The sequence below is a fragment of the Tursiops truncatus genome, chromosome 18 (assembly GCF_011762595.2).
Source record: "Tursiops truncatus isolate mTurTru1 chromosome 18, mTurTru1.mat.Y, whole genome shotgun sequence".
Classification (NCBI taxonomy): domain Eukaryota; kingdom Metazoa; phylum Chordata; class Mammalia; order Artiodactyla; family Delphinidae; genus Tursiops; species Tursiops truncatus.
In genome coordinates, this window is record NC_047051.1 from 2,541,112 (window position 1) to 2,557,316 (window position 16,205).

General features: G+C 43.4%; 1 protein-coding gene across 3 annotated transcripts in view; it reads right to left on the reverse strand.

Annotated features, from left to right (window-relative positions):
• Positions 1-2,389: 2,389 nt before the first annotated feature.
• SACS (sacsin molecular chaperone) overlaps positions 2,390-16,205 on the reverse strand; it is a 76,116-nt gene continuing 62,300 nt past the window's right edge. For all 3 annotated transcript variants that reach the window (XM_033843541.2, XM_033843539.2, XM_019936891.3), the window contains one exon: positions 2,390-15,264. In XM_033843541.2, coding sequence (XP_033699432.1) covers positions 3,707-15,264 — 11,558 coding nt within the window. In that variant the 3' untranslated portion in view covers positions 2,390-3,706. The remainder of the gene's footprint in view (positions 15,265-16,205) is intronic.

Consider the following 16,205-nt stretch of genomic DNA (forward strand, 5'->3'; position numbering starts at 1 on the left):
GCGCTTACCGACCGTCCAGTGCTCATAATTTTAGTGACCTCGCAAAACAGCCCTTGTTTCTTTTCCAACTTCCGAACCGACTGAGAAGCAGACACAAGTGAAAAAGATGAAGATCAAAATATCAGCTTTAATGGTAAAGTTGGATTTGCAGCAAAATGGACTTGCTAAGACCTTTCAGCAGAACAACCCCGAACCTCTCCCACCCCTGCAGGCTCCGACTCCGCAGCCCGTACACGAGTTCAGGTCCCCCCACCCTCCCGGGCACCCCCAGGTCAGTCTCCACTTGTGCGCGGACAGGGAAGCAGGGTGGGAGCTCCTGCGAGGCTGGGTCGATTTGTATTGGTTCTCGTCCCCTCCCTTCCCTGATCCAACACGCCTCTTCTCCCTTGGCTTTAGCTGGCTTCTCCGTATTGTAAATGCCACTGCAAATTGGCTGTGGTTTAATAACCGAACAAACTTTGGGTCACGTATAAACAAGCGGGTGGAACGAGCGGGTCTAAGGGCACCGAGGACACAAGGTGGATTCTGAGCTGACAGTGCGGCTTCACCTTTTGTCCTGGGCTTTGTATCCAGAATAAATGAGGGCACTTCCCGGGCCACTTAGCAGCTACAGGAGAAACAAGCCCAAATTTTAAACACACAGCTCTTATTTTTCAGTAAAATGTACCTCGCGTTGGCTTTGGTATCCAAGTCTTCCCCAGTCTCGCCCACACCTGACAGCATGGGGGGCCCGGGACCGGCTTCCAGACCGATGAAGGAGTGATGACACTTTAGGCCAAACTTGTCAAAACAAGATAAATGGAGAAGAAGCGTCAGAAGTCAGAGTTTTAGGAAATTCCACCTGCCGACTGCAGCTCCTGCCTGTGGGGTGCGTGCCCTGCAGGTCGCGGACCTGCCGGCCTCCGCGATGGCGAGTCAGCTCCTGGAAGGAGAGCTCTTCCCAGGTCTGTGTCCATGTGTCTCCTGCTGGTTCTGTCTCTGGTAGAAGCCGGAGTCATACATGACTCATTAAAATCTCATCTAACTGCTGTTTTCTACTAGCTTTTATCCTTGAGGTCTGCAAAATATTGGAAGGACAGAAGATGTCAGCTGGCGCTAATGAAAGACAACCCCACCAGTCCCCAAAGCAGACCTGTTCTCTTTATTTGACTGAACGCTATTTGAACATTTTCCCATCATTCTCAGGCTCGTCACTGGTCTCCCCCCGGAGGCTGTGGAGCATTCCGCCCTTCCGCTCACGGGGAAGCACAGAACCCGCTCCCGAGTGCAGAAGGCCTGTTCCAACCCCTTTCTCAGGAGCAGCTATGCCCACACCAGCTGGCAGTTTCCACCTTCTTTTTAATAAAAAAAGCAAAATAGGGGAGCCTAATAAAAAAATAGTTCAGGTCCAAAATTCCTTGCCCTGAATTTCAAAATCTAAAAAGTTCCAAAAAATGAAAACTTCCCATATACATCTACTGCAAACCATGGGTGGCAAAACCTGACCTAAATTTAGATGAGGCTACTTCTCACGTCTGTGTAGTTTACTGTGGGTGGGTATTCATGGTCTCACTGCAGAAATACTAATGTGTTTGATTAAAGGGAGCTGCCCAACTCTGATGGAAAAGCCCCATTAAACCCAGTTTATATGCACTGGTATTAATGTTCTAAAATCCAAATTCTGAAAAACATTTGGATGCAAGGGTTTCATATAAGGGACTGTGGACCTGTATTTTTTCTTTTAAAGGAAGTCTAGAAAAAAACACAAAACTCCACCTAGATCAACTACCACAAAAGCCAGACAGGGTGTTCTGTGTACATTTTAATATCCAAAAGCAATGAAACATATTCCAAGTGTCGAATCTGAGTTTTAAAGTAGCAAGAACTTAAGATTAAGTCCCAGGCAGCTGGAGACCCAGCGTTTGGCTCGCCCTGGAACAGAGAATTCCAAGCCTGGTCTGCCGGATTTAGAAGACTTGTGCCTGAGGTGTAAAGACGAACATGTCCTACCTGTTAGGGCTCAAGTGTGAATTGGCCCCAGGCACACAGCCCTCCCCTGAGGTAAGGTCGGTATCAATCCAGCCTCTACCTAGAGAAGAACCATATTTAACGTATTTCCAAATACATATGTATACCACATATGTCAACTAATTTTATTCCCTAGAAAGGCGAAATAAAATCACCTCTTAACAAAGTCAGTGAGCACCTAATAAACCTAGTATATGTCAGGTACTTTATATTCAATCATAAGAAAAGGAACCTATTAAAATTCCACTATAAAATACATAGGAAAGTTCTATCCTAGTATTTCCAATAAACACACAAATACACACAGGTCAGAACTTCATATAGGAAGATATTAGGTTTGATTTTCAAGGAACTGTTTCTCAGGAAATACCAGCTACAATGATTTCATATGTACATTTGCTTTATTAAAATTGTGGCACTTAATATAATAGCAGAAATGATCACATGGCTTCACATCCAGAAGCAATACAATAGTGGAGGCGCAAACATTCCTTATTAACAATAAAAGTAAAAAAGTTTTAATATGTTCCATAAGCCCTTAATGCATAAAATATTATATTTAGCATCATTTACAGCCAGCACACTTATAGAAACTAATTATCATCACCTTTCTTTTACATTCTGCAAAAGAAGTATGTTCGTAGGACATTCAAACATGATAAAAATTAAATGTCAGTTCTGAATCGTTCATGGGGAAAACACAAGCTGATAATCCCTATTTTATAACTTATTAGATATTGTCACATGATTTTACAATTTTTTAATGCCTTCAAAGTGAAATCCAAAAAACTCCACTAAGTGCCATGTTGAAGGACAAAAAATGTTTACTGCAGCACCTTTAGACAACGAAAGGTCACATCCTGTTCAGCCACACTATATAAATTATGACGTTCGTGGAAAATATGTACAAACAAACATAAAGCAAATGTTCTAACAGGTGACAGATGTCGCTTTGGCAGGCGGTTCTTGGAAGCAGTATTCACATCCAGAGGCCAGAACGGCCACCACTGGGGTCTCCCACGTGCTACCTTCACGAACCAGGAAGCCTGTAAACCCAGGGCGGGAGGACATCCAGAACAAGGATGTAAAGTGTACTCAGTGCGTCCCAGCAGTACCGTCTGCAGAGTCTCAATCAAGTAATATTCAGGAGTAAAGTACTGTACCATGTTATACATGTACTGAGGGTCCAATAGGTAAAATTGCAAAAAATTCATGATCGGATCCAGCTGATAAGAAAATAACACACCCAAGAGGATCCACGTAAAGAGATAATAAGCTCCAAAGACTTAATTCCCCTTATTTGTTTAAACCAATGATATGTCCAGTGTTTCATTAGCTCCTTCAAAAAATACTACATGGAAGACATAAAACTAACTTCACCCTAACCAGAGACAGAGAGACTCTTATCTAACAAACTGCTGAGCTTTGGTTGTATAAAGTGCAGTCCAACAAGCCGCCACCGCAGCCGGCCAGCTGCCTCCAGCAATTCCACAGTTCACCACCAGCCTCAAAATAGTTCTTAGATCCAGTTAACGTCTTCTGTTGAAATTCATGTTAATAACAACTCCAAAATTCTCCCCAAACAGTCTGCAGTGTGCTTCGCAATTCCTAAATAACTGGCAAGGAAGCTTAAGGACAGCAATTCATACTTGTGCTACAACACATCCGAGACCTAGCTCTGCTTTTTCTTTAAATGCGTTCACACTTTCTGTTGTATAAAATTTTCAAGTTTTATGATGATACAGGCAGTACATTCCATCACTCTCATGGCAACCTCAGAAGTGAACCTGTCGTTCGGGATCTGTGGGAAAGGCAGCAGATCGGGGTACCTTGTTTTTAAACTGTCTACACCGTAAGCTTCCAAGGTGTGGACGTCATTCGTCAGGCCTTCCAGATGCTCACTGTATTCCTCTATTTTCTGCGCGAGTGCAGTCGGCTTCACGTCTTTGTCGGACTTGCCCCGCACAGCATAGTCGGCGGCGATCAGAGCCAGCTTGGTAGAGAGGAAACATTTGAAGCACACCCATTCGTTGGCGTTTTTGTGGAGGTCATTCCTGGCGGCTGAGAAATTGGCTCTGGCTTGTCGTAGCCATCTGCGTGCTTCGACTGGGTTACCGACTGACTTGAAGGTGGGGGGAACAAAGAACCTCGGAGAGTAAGTCTGTCCGGCTGAAGGTGGGCATTTTTCCTTATTTTGTTGTTGCCTTTCAGATTTATGGCTCGTTGCTTCTTGATTCCATGAAGTGTAGAATCTCTGAAATGAGTACTTCTCTGACTGAAATCGGGATGCTGAGGTTGAAAACGTTCGCCTCGAGGCTCTGTCTGCATTTTGATCTAGAAAAGCCTGTTTCTCTAATCTGTTAATTTCATTCTGCAGATGTTTAAAAACTTCATTAGCAATGTCATGATTCTCTGGGTTTTTGTCAGGGTGCCACTTCAAATACAACCGCCTAATAATCTTTTTTCTTTCAGATTCTGGAAGCTTCCAAGCTTGCTCCACCACTGATGTCACTTCTTTTAAAATTTCTGGTAAAGAATTCACCATAAGCTTCTTGGGGGAATGATGCTTCGAAGATGAGGTCTTGTGGCTCTCCCTACCAAAGAAAAGAGGAGGGATGCTTCGTAGACCAGGGGCCAGGAACTCTGTAGGGCTGGTGGGTGTGGAAGGGGCACTGTCTCTGCTCTGAGAGCTTTCCTCTGGCCTTGAAAACTTATACAGATCAAGAGAGCTAACTATTTTATATTCACTATAACCAATATCAATCTGATATATCTTTCCTAGAAAACTAGAGTTGTCAGCATCTTCTCTTTCAACTTCCTGAACAATAATGGCGTATGTATATGTCGGCTGGTACGACCCATAGATCTCCCCACCTTCAGCATCAACGAGGTACCCGACGTATTCCCCGGGATAAAAGACATTCATTGGGTCCATAAGCAGAGTGTAATGAATCTCAGCAGGTATCGGAGTGCCGGGCATTGGAAGTTCAAGTTTCGATGGTTCTGAAGAGTCGTATTTCACTCCTAAACTGTCGAGTTTCTCACTGATCCTGTAAATATCATTGCATCCTAGCATAGCAATTAGATATGAAGTGTCGGAAATCAAATTGTCGGTCGCTGATTTAAGCGTCATTGCCAAGGCTAACAGGAAGTTAATGTCTTTACTGTCTGAATGCTGTATGTAGAGCAGGATGACTGCATTCCCAAACCTCTTCAGGAAAGCAAAAGTTTCACTTCTGCTCTGAGGAATAGGATTGAAACCTTTAACTCTTAATGTTGTCTGAAGCTTCTCGAAACAGGACACTTTCAAGCCTTCTCTTAGAGCTTTGCAGAGTCGCACGGCTTTCTCCTCGTTGGCCAGAAAAGCGTTATCGTTTTCATGCTTCATGATTCTGATCAGGCCTGTGATGAACTGTTCAGAGGACAGGAGTAACTGCAGCCTGCCCTGAAGAGAGCACAGCGCTCCAAACTGGCAGACCCTGGGAGTCTCCTCATCCAACTGCTCCTCGAGGATGCTGCTCAGCAGACGAGGTCTGAGTTTCTGAGGAAAGAGCATAGTCAGCTTAGTGTGGAACCCGTGGTCTTTCCCCAAGTAGCACTGGCTGAGATCCACCAGCATCTGCACACCGATATTGCCCTGGATCCTGCTCTTGTAATGCGGGGCGTCATCAAACACCAGGATGTTGGACTTCACCAGCCTCCCATCCTGGCTTGGCAGGTAGAGTGCAAGGTCCCGGATGTTCTCAAGATCGCCCCGCACCTTCACCGAGTCATTCTGTAGACTCTTGAACAAGCCAGAAACGACTCTCTTAACGGTGCGCATTTCATTAGGATCTAACTGTTTTCCTTCAGAATTTTTGAATATGCGGCTCAGCACTTCAACATACTGCTTGGTTGAAATGATATCTTCAGTGCCTAAGTGTTTGAACAGCTGGTGGAAGGTGCCCAGTTCTAAAGGCAGCTTGTATAGATACGGTTTAAAATCAGACTCGTACTCAAGATTGATCACCACCTCCTCCGGCTTCAGAAGCTTCCAGCCATCTTCCACCATCACAAAAGCAACGCCCCGCAGCTGAAAACGGAACTCCCTTTTCTCTGCGCTGAGAAACTCGTATATGCTCCTTAAGACCTTTGCCCTAGTCTTGACCATGTCTTCATCCAGAGTTGTGATGTTGCATATGTTCCTGCAGTTATTGATGACCTTATCCAGAGGGGGGTCCAGGTTCACATTCAGCATACTTAAAACCTGCTCCAGCTGTTCTTGTGGACCAAGGTCACTCCCTTCTTGTTCTTTGATGCTCAAGGGGGTGGCTTTCTCTGGAAGAATAGGGCATGACGTCCATAACAGCTGGAGCACGTCACACTGCTTGAATTTTGGATTCACCTGTGCTCCGTTGAACTTTATAAGAGGAAGCGTTCCGTTTACCTCTTGATACTGAGGATGAAATCGAATGAATTCGGCAGGGGCCCGCTCGGGACATAAGAATGGTATTAAAGACAGTTCTTTCAAAAAATTTCCAGATAACAAATCCATTCGTTCTTGGAATATATGGTGGAGAAGGATATCGACTGTATTTTGCAGTGTTTCTTTAGACCAGTTTTCTGTATTAGCCCTCACACTGATCTCCTTAGCAAACTGTAACAACTGCTGCTGAGAAAGGATGTGTTTTAGTCCGATATTTCTTAAGAATTCTACCCAGGATGTCATAAATGCAACTTGATTTTTGGGTTTTATAAGTTGTTCCAATTTTTTAAAGAAGTCCTTAGGAATAAACAATTTTTCGGGAAGCATAACTTCAAAAACTCTCACAGTTCTATCATAGAAATGTTTGGCTTGCTTTAGTCGACTGTTAGTGTCATGGATTATCAATAAACTTTCCAGTTTTTCGAAAAGTTGTTCCTTGATCTCTGACAATTCTTCAATACTTGAGAGTCTATTCTTAAGATAGATCAAATGCTCTAATTTTGCATCATAAGAGAGATTTTCGATTTTTGGTAAGAGGTGTTTCAAATAGACCTCAAGATCATCTACAGGCACACAACCTAGCACCTCATATAGTTCTTTTAAGTGTATTTTTTCTTCAAGAAATGCAGAGGACGATGATTGTGTCCATTTTTCCACTTCAGCGGAAGGAATACTTTTTGTAAGCACATAGCATGTTCCAAATTTCGCAATGCTCATATAGCGACCACTGATGGATTTGTAGCATGGGAGTGACTTTAAAATTTTTACGTCATCTTGGGACATCAAGTGATTCAAATTGCAGTTGAAATACATCAAAAGTGCTTCAAAGTCACTTTCCACTAATTTTTCAGTTCTAAAAGTTGAGGTTTGGACCATATAATGCACAGCCTTCAAAATGCTTGTGGGGCTCTCTATGTTTGCTGTGTAACATGACAGCAGAGGAACAAATGCACTGTCTTTGGAGCAGATTTTGTTCAAAGCAAGCTGAATACAGCCAGCTTTCATGAGAGCATGAAAAACCTTATCACTCTGGCCATTTGGAAAGACTGCAATGTGCATGAGACTTAGAGGAAGCAGAACATCACCTTCGGGAACTACAAGCTGATTGGCTGACACAGTAAACTTTGTTCCAGGGAGCAATGCCCAGTCTTTTAGGGTGTCAACAACAGTGTCAAAGGTTGCTTTTGTCTCTTCTTGATCCTCTTTCACATTTACGGATTCGCTGATAAAATGCCATGCGCTCTTAAGCCAAGACTCACTTGTAAAACTGTCTTTCCACTTTGTGCAACTTTTGGTCTTATATTCACGGGGCAACACAGAGGATAACAAGTCAGCAAAGCTGGAAATGTCAAACACTTTTGCAACTTTACAGTTCAGTAAAATATTACTGTACTTCAGGTACAATGTATTCATGAACAAGTCTTTGCGGGATGGAATCAATTCATGGTATGTTGTTAGAAACTTGGGTCGTTTTGCATCAAAAGTTTGCAAAACACTGTCTAATGTAATGAGAAGGGGCAGTCCCTCCACTTCAATCCCGTTTTCTTCTGCATCCTTAAAACAGTAATCAACTAAGAGTTTTAAACTGTGAAAAAGTTTCAGGTTAGTCTGCTGGAGACGACAGGGCAGCTTCCCAATATGGCAATTAGTATCGGGAGAGGAAAACGTCATTAAAAAAGATCGCACGTCAGCAGGGGTGACATAACTAACAGGAATATCGGCGTCTATCAGACAGTGGTACAGATTAGCAGTTTCATCACAGTTATAAACCAAGTTGAAGCCAATTTCCAAAAGCAGGTGTTTCAGCCTATAGACATTCTCTGCCACTGTTTTGCGTGTGGTGATGTTATAGTCTGCATTTTTAAGGTGGTGTAATTCATCCTGCAGCAAATTGTCAAAAAATGGTCTAGTTTTATTTGAAGTCGACATATTAATCCAGGTGATTATAACTGCAGAGTGCAGGTCGGAGCCATCAATGTTCGGAGCCCGCACAACGGGTAAAAGGCGCTTCATGTCCTCGTAGATGCAGCTGTAAAGTGCTTTCACCAGACAGTATAAATCTGGCTGTAGATCAAGCCTGTTGACTGGGAAGAATGACAAAAACTTCTTTAAGGTGTCCTTTACAACATGAATAGGCGTGTTCTGTAAGACCGATAACGTCGGGTCAGAACCAGGGAAATAGCGCTTTTTTAACTGGATTAATAACTCGACGTACGCGGGAGCGATCAGGGCCGTCATTAAGCTGTTGTTCCAGTCACTCCGAACACCCACCCCATTGTCATCCCGCCACAGGTTCCTCCTGGCTGAATCGAGAGCAAAGTGGCCATTCACATGAAACGGTAACCCCGTCTCTAAAGAGAGGGGCAGAAAGCAGAAGGCCCTGTGGGGCTTTTTGTAGTTGTGGGTGATGCAGGCAGCTACCCCACCACGTGGGAAGAGAGTGATATCTTGGTTCTTGTGAGCTGATATAACGCTCTTAGATACTTTCTCCATACTTGAAAAACCTGATCTATTACAAATTAGCCAGGTGGTAAGGTTTCCCTCAGAGTCCTCCGTATCCATAGTGTAGGTGATCTGCTGAACTGGTATGTCCTTGAGCGGCCTCTTTTTAGTGACACTGTCGATCACAAATGCATGAAACTGCTTCCTTTTCAGCCTGTCCCCATCGGTGATGTTGCCCTTCACAGAATACAGCACGTTTAGGGCTCCCGTAGCTTTATCTATTTCACAAATAGAAATTTTTTCCATGTGATTAAGAAACATTAGAAGTTCAGCCCCATCTGACCGCAGTTTGTCCAAAAGATTCTGGACCATTCTGTCTGATGATGGAACTGAAGAAATTTCTGAAACTTTTGCCATTTCTGCATTACGAAGAGGAAATCGAAACATTGTGCAATTATCCAGTTTAAAGTGGGTTCCCAGATAAAGATCCAGAACATCTGAGAACTGTGTCCTAAAATCTGCATCCAAATCTCTAAACATGCGTCCAGGACTAACAGATGTGGCTCCTGGTGCGTATCTGGCATGAGGATCAAAAATACACAGGATGTCATTGCCGGAAATAAAAGAAGGGCAGTCTGTAATGTGATACACAGAATTGAATCCTATTCCGTATTGTCCAGTTTTACACGGATTTCCTTCCTTGGTGCCTTTCCCGAGGTTCTGAATCCCTCTGACATCGTCTTCTGTGAAAGGCTGGTTGTTGTACACACACAGTGCTGGCCCCTGCAAGGGGGCCCACTTGTCGTCAAATATCCTATCAACTGGATGCTGTCGAGGGTCAAACACAAAACAGATTTCTGTAGCCTTTGCATCATCAGCATTCTGAAGAAGTTCTTTCAGCATTTCCTTTTCTGAAGGATAGGCATTAAGGATACTCTTAATTCTGCTGGTCAGTTTTTCCTTCTGTCCAAATTCAGTGCCCAGTGTTGTAAAGCAGATGTTGGACGCATACCTTTCTAAGGCTTTATGCCGTTTTGGTACTGCTCCTAGTTTCACAGCCACTTCCCTCGGTATATCTGCATGACAGTATTTTACAGTGCTATCCTTTACTTTTATCCAGGGACAATCATTGTAGCATAAAGATTTTGCAGGGAGAAGCTTAAGATTAGTATCTGGCAATAATATTTGGCCATAATTTTTCTCACAAAATTCTTGTTTCTTTTCTCTAATGAGACTCCATATTCCTTCACTGATGATTCGCCGGCAAAGCTGAAAATTCTCTTCTGTTATTTGTTTTGTTTCTTTTTCTTGAGCAATAGATTCCAAAACAAGGGCAAAATCTTCAACAGTAAAAGACTGCCTCACACCCACACTTTCAAAAAGTTCACGGAAACTATTTTTATATTTATTAGGCAACTGATAAAGGTATGGGGCTGCTTCAAAATTCAAATGAAAAGCAATTTTTTCTGAGTCAACGTATGCACTCTCAACTAGAATGAAGCTAAACGTTTTTAACTTTTCAATAATTGATATCTTAGTGATGTCACTTTGCATCATTGCTTCATGAAGGTATTTGTAGCAAGCATTGGTGATGTTCTCCTGGTACAATGTGATTCCATCATCAACTGATTTTGCAACTTCTCTCAATTGGTTTATGACCAGGTCAACTGTGGGCTTCCGCAGTAACCCCAAAAACTCTTTAACAGCCAGTGGCACTGAACCGCAGCCTCTGAAGGAATGTGAATTTTCGTTTAGAACTGGCTGCAAAAGACAAACTATATCCTGATGCTCAGCTGTATAAAGGTCGGTTGCTGCAAACATGGTTTCAGGCTTAAAACTGTTACCTTTCCAGTCCAAAGAAAAACCTGCTGGTTTTGTGAGAAATGGGAGGAAGGGGATGGTTTGATATTTTGCAGCAAAATCCTTTGCTCTAGGATCCCTTATTTTTAGTTTTTCATCAATAAGACTTAACAGGATGCTACTTCTTAGACAAGCAGCACCGTGATCACTTTTATTAATTTCAGCTACTGACTCGGCACGTTCTAGCATGTCATCCCATAAAATATCATCTTTTGCCATACCTAACTGGACGAGTTTAATCAGAATAATAGGATTTAGGTAGTCCTGAGTAGAGCCGTAAGGAAATCGTCCGTCTTTAGTATCAAATAACTTTGCAACCCGTCCTTCAGGGTGGATTAATCTTGATGGTAAAACCAGAGGATGCCCCTCCAGCGAGCAAGGGATACATGGAGTAACACGAAGAATTCCTGAGAACTCATCAACTTTCTCATTCAGAACAAAATTCATTAAAGGATCTCTGAGTTCTGCTTCAATTTCTTGAATATTTGGAAAAAACACTTCTGAAAAAAACTGTTTCTCTGAAAATGTATTTTCAAGCAGTATCTGTTTGCAGCCAGCTTCTTCAAATCCTAATTTTACTGAAGAAGGAAGTTCAACAGCACAGAGGTTTTTCGACCCAGTCTTCTTGAGGTATTTCAAAAATATCTTGAAGGCTGCTGGACCAACATCTCTTCTCTTAAGTATACAGTCATCTAGAAATCTCACATTCTTCATGGAAACCCATGTGGATCCATCAGAGAAGACTCTTGTCAATTCCTTCCCTTTCCCATGAGCTATATCTTCATAAAACCCTTGACAAATTACAGAGAAGTCATCATGAACCAGATCAGGGTCAGGCCACACTGCATGGTAAGTATAGTCCATCAGCTCCCCACTCATGGCCAGGTCACGCAGGATGCTGAGTGCCTCTAGGTAAGCTTTCACAACCACATGTCTCATGAAGGTGGTGTTCCAGCGTCCTTTTGTGTCTGTCTTCCAGATCTCTTTCCTGTTTGAAGTAACAGCAAAGCACCCGTTGATGTGAACCGGCAATCCTGTTTTGATTCGTAGGGGCAAATAGCAGAACACCTCCCCAGCCTGTGGTCTCACAGCCCACTTCCCATCCTGGATCTCAGCCAGAAAAACTCCCACAGCCCCACAAGGAACCACTCCCAGCCTTCTCCCGCTCTCACTCAGGGAAAACTTGAGAGCCTCTCCTGTATCCATGCAGGTACAGATAAGCCACACGGTACACTCCATTGTTTTTTGTGGTAACTCATCCGATGGCTTTTTGGATTGGCCGGACTTAGCCATTTCAAAGAGAGCAGCTGGGTCATCATCTGGACCTCTAAAAAGTGGCGACTGTAAATCAGCAATCCTTCTGAACACGTGGTGAAATTCCTCCACTGTGATCTGAAGGATGCAAGCGGACTTGGGTGCATCAGCGGGGAGCTTCTTGTTACTGCTGTCGCAAGTCTTCATGAGCTTAGCAGCTTCTTTTAAAACACTGATGACAGGTGCAATCAATGCTTTGGAAGAGCACAATTTTTTTTTAATTATGATTGTATCTTGAGCTAAGCTGGGATTGGTTTCCTCAATTTTCAAGTACTTCAGATACATTGAGGTTACACTCTGAGTGAAAATGATAAGCCTGTGTCCACAGAGACTGAATTCATCCACAAGAGAGTAAATATCTGCTGTGTTGTAGCAGGTACTGCTAACTTCACTCACTTTGGCTTCCTGCTGAGTTCTAAAGGACAGTCGGAACAGAGTCCCACTATAGCTGTAAGGTGCTTCCACGGTCAGAGGTAACTGACAGCCAAATACGTCCATGAATGGTTTGAACTGATTAGGAAATTTCCTAAGTCTTTTCTGCTGTTTACTCCAATTAATTTTGATCCCGGGATTAGATCTGTCTTTAATGTGTTTACTGATGTGGTTTATGTTGGGATCAAACATTATCATGAATTCTCGACTCATGATGATGGGAATGTCGGTGATGTGGTACACGGAATTAAACCCAAGACCAAATTTCCCAACTTTGTCAACTTCTGCCCTCTTTAAAGATTCCCCTAGCCTTGTTATGTTCACAAAGTCCGAATCTGAGAATTGAGAGTTGTTGAACGACCACAGAGCCGGCCCATGACACGCTGCCATCCCCGGGTCCAGGAGATTCTCTCGAATGTCCATGTTTCTTCTCATGTCAATCATGAAGCTGCATTCTGTTGCATTTGCGTCGTCAGCATTTTGAAGAAGTTCTTTAAAGATATCTGACACTGAAGGGTATTCTTCCAGAATATTTTTAATTCTTACAGTCAGTGGTTCTCTTTGTCCTGACTGCTCGAAGCCCATGTTTTCGGGGTTGATCAGTCTTGTACTGAGGCATGGGACTTTCAGCCACTCTGCAGTTTTCATGGGTATGTCCTCATGCACCAAAATGATTGGTTCCACGGAATCTTCCAGTAAGTCATTCAGGTCATCAACTTTGATGTCACAGTAACAGCATTCATGAATTGGCTTCATGATGAGCTTGGAAGGATCTCTGCTATGATGTATAGGAACTGGTGTGTTGAGGCTTGCTGGAATCTGATTGCTATAAAGCCATCGGATGATATTCAACATCAGATGAAGATTCTGTTTGCTTTCTTGGTCACTGAGGTCTTGGCCGCTTTTGAGGTACACCTTCTGAATGACCATGGAAATGTGATCTGGCGTCAGCTCCTCTACTGAACCGCAGGCCTTGAACAGCTGGTGGAACTTTGCCATGGTCTTAGGCACACTGTGCAAATAAGGCTGAAGGTCAAGATCATAGAACGGTTTTATCACAGCTTGGGCGAGAGGACAGAACTTTTTGCCAGTCCAAACCCATGGAAATTTTAAGGCTCTAAAAGCATCCTTCCCTTCATTTAAATGATCATGCATGAATCCATAAATTTCGAGCAAAATGTGCTGGAACTGATAGTAGTCTTCATCACTAAATGTGTTCGAAGTATACCAATCGACAACAATTTTAAAGTGCTTTAAGACAGCATTGATACCAGGTTTTGTGAAGATACCTAAAGCTTCTTCCAAGTTCACGTGGACACTCTCAACAAGAGGAAGTGATGAGCCGACCAGAATGGCATGGGCCGCGTCGCACATGTCCGCGGGGGCACAGAGATCCCAGAGATCCCCTTTCCAGACTAAGGATCCTGGGTAGTTTGGAGGCCTTTGCTTGCAAGCTGGAGCCCATTTTATTTTCTTCAGGGCCATCTTCCCTTCAGGTGACTGCAGCAGGGCGTGGTTCTTATTTAAGACCAGTAAGAGCGTTCTGGCTTTCTTCAGGAGCATTTCCTGATTTGGACAAGAGCTGGCCTGTAGAGCTTCAATTTTTTTAGCCACTTGCACAACATCTTTCTCTTTGAGACTGGCTTCGTTTTTTAAACCAATCTGTCTTAAAGAGTGAAGAATATCTGGTGAGGTAAAAGCTGAGGGTGGGAAACAAGTTTCCTCTTCATCATAGAAGAGGTCCTTTAACACTTCCACATCAGGGTCAAAGAGCTCACTGGCCGACACCAGCCGCTCCTGTGAGATCTGAATGAATTTTAATGGCATTAGCCAATCAAGCACATTTGGATTCTCATTTTTAAGAGAGGATAGATTCTCGAGGACCCACAGCATAAGGTGTGTCATCTCCTCGTGTGAATAAAATGCATTTTCGATGTCTTTTAAGATAAGCTTCAGGCAGCTGGTGGTCTTTACCTTCTCCACCTTGAGCAGGTTTGCCAGGCGGATGGTGGCCTCGTCACTGCTGTCCACGACTGAGATGGAGAGCCGCAGGCCAGCCGGGAGCCTGGATGTGTGGTGCAGGACCCTGCAGCCCTTCAGCTTGGTGTAGGAGGAGATCCCCTGACTGGATGAATAGTTAATGCGCTTGAATATTGTCAGTTCCTGAATTACTCTTTTCTCCTTTTCACTGCTATCAGTTAAGTTAGCTAAGAACTTCCTTAGGGCATCTTTGTGCGTTGGAAGGAGCGACGCAACCTGGTTGCACAGCTTCTGCAGAGGCATCTTCTCCATCATCTGCAGAACAGCACTTGGGGATGGCGAATGAATGTATTTTTTAATAAGTGGATGTTGTATGGAGGCATCTAATTGCTTAAGGACAATCCCTCCAAGCTTTTGTACAACGTCAGCTAAAAATTCTGGGAGCTGTGCTTCAGATTCATCATCTAAAATGACTAATGAGGGGATCCTGAGTCTGATGAGTTCCACACACGTCTGACCTTCTTCTAGTGCGGTTCTAGGGATTAGTGGCATCTCATCAAATAAAGTCAGATCCTCTGAAAAATGTATATAGAGATTCTTCCACACCATTTTAAGCCATGAAATAGACGGGTGCTTTTTGTCTTCATCACATGGATACCACTGAACAATCAACTCCCTGCCAGGCCAGAATGTGTTCACTACTTCTTTGATAAGACGTGCAAAACGTTCTGGGTTTAGAAGCTGTAGCTGAGTACACGGTCTTCCTGTGAATCACATAAAGAAATGTTATGAATACATACAATTCTACTGTAACTTACTTAACTTTCTATTCTCATAGATTAGACAGATTAAATAGTACTAGAAAGTCATTCTGAGAGTTTTAAGTACACTGTGAAAATGCAAAAATAGGGCATAACTGGGCTGATCACACATAAATCCGTATTTATAATAGCCTGTGGGAGTGATAGTTCTCTCTGGAGAAAGTGCTTATTTTAAATAAATATCTAAAATGCATTTAGATGTGTTTTAAAAATTATCCTATAATGCCCTGCAAATAGAATCAACATGGAAAATAATTTTTAGTGGCGATTTGTTCACAAATAAAATCACCAAAGAAAACGTGGATAAAGCTTAAATAAATACCCTTTTATTTAAGGGTAGGTAATTTATAAGGAGGCCCGGTTTCCAGGAGCCGGGTGGCCACAGGATAAAGCAAGGCCCAAGTGAGCGCACGGGGGCTAGCACCCTGTCCCAGCTGACCAAGGCTGCCAGGAGCTGAGGCCGCCAGGACACTGGAGCTTCCTCTCCACCAGTTTCCTCTCCACCACAGCCTCTCTGGGACTGGAAGTCTCTCATCTGGAGAAAGGATGAGGCTGAGGTTCTAGCTCTAAGACTGCTCTGTGCACGTGTCCGGGTACGGAGCACAGTCACAACCCTCCGAGGCAGCGCTTACTTGGTACTTAGCACAAAGTGAAGTGTGTTCTTCTGGGATCTGGGCTTTGCAGAAGTGCTTCAGGGACAAGCAACAGGGGAAGCGGGCCCTGCTGTGAAGGCAGGGTTACCCCCAACAAGGCAGCTCCACTCCCAGATGTTTTATAAACTAGGAGACTAACAAGGTTTTCTCTGGGGAAAAAAAGATTTTTGCTGACTTTTAATCAGTGGTCTAGAAAATAACATTTCATTTCTAAGTGCATGTTGTGTTTCA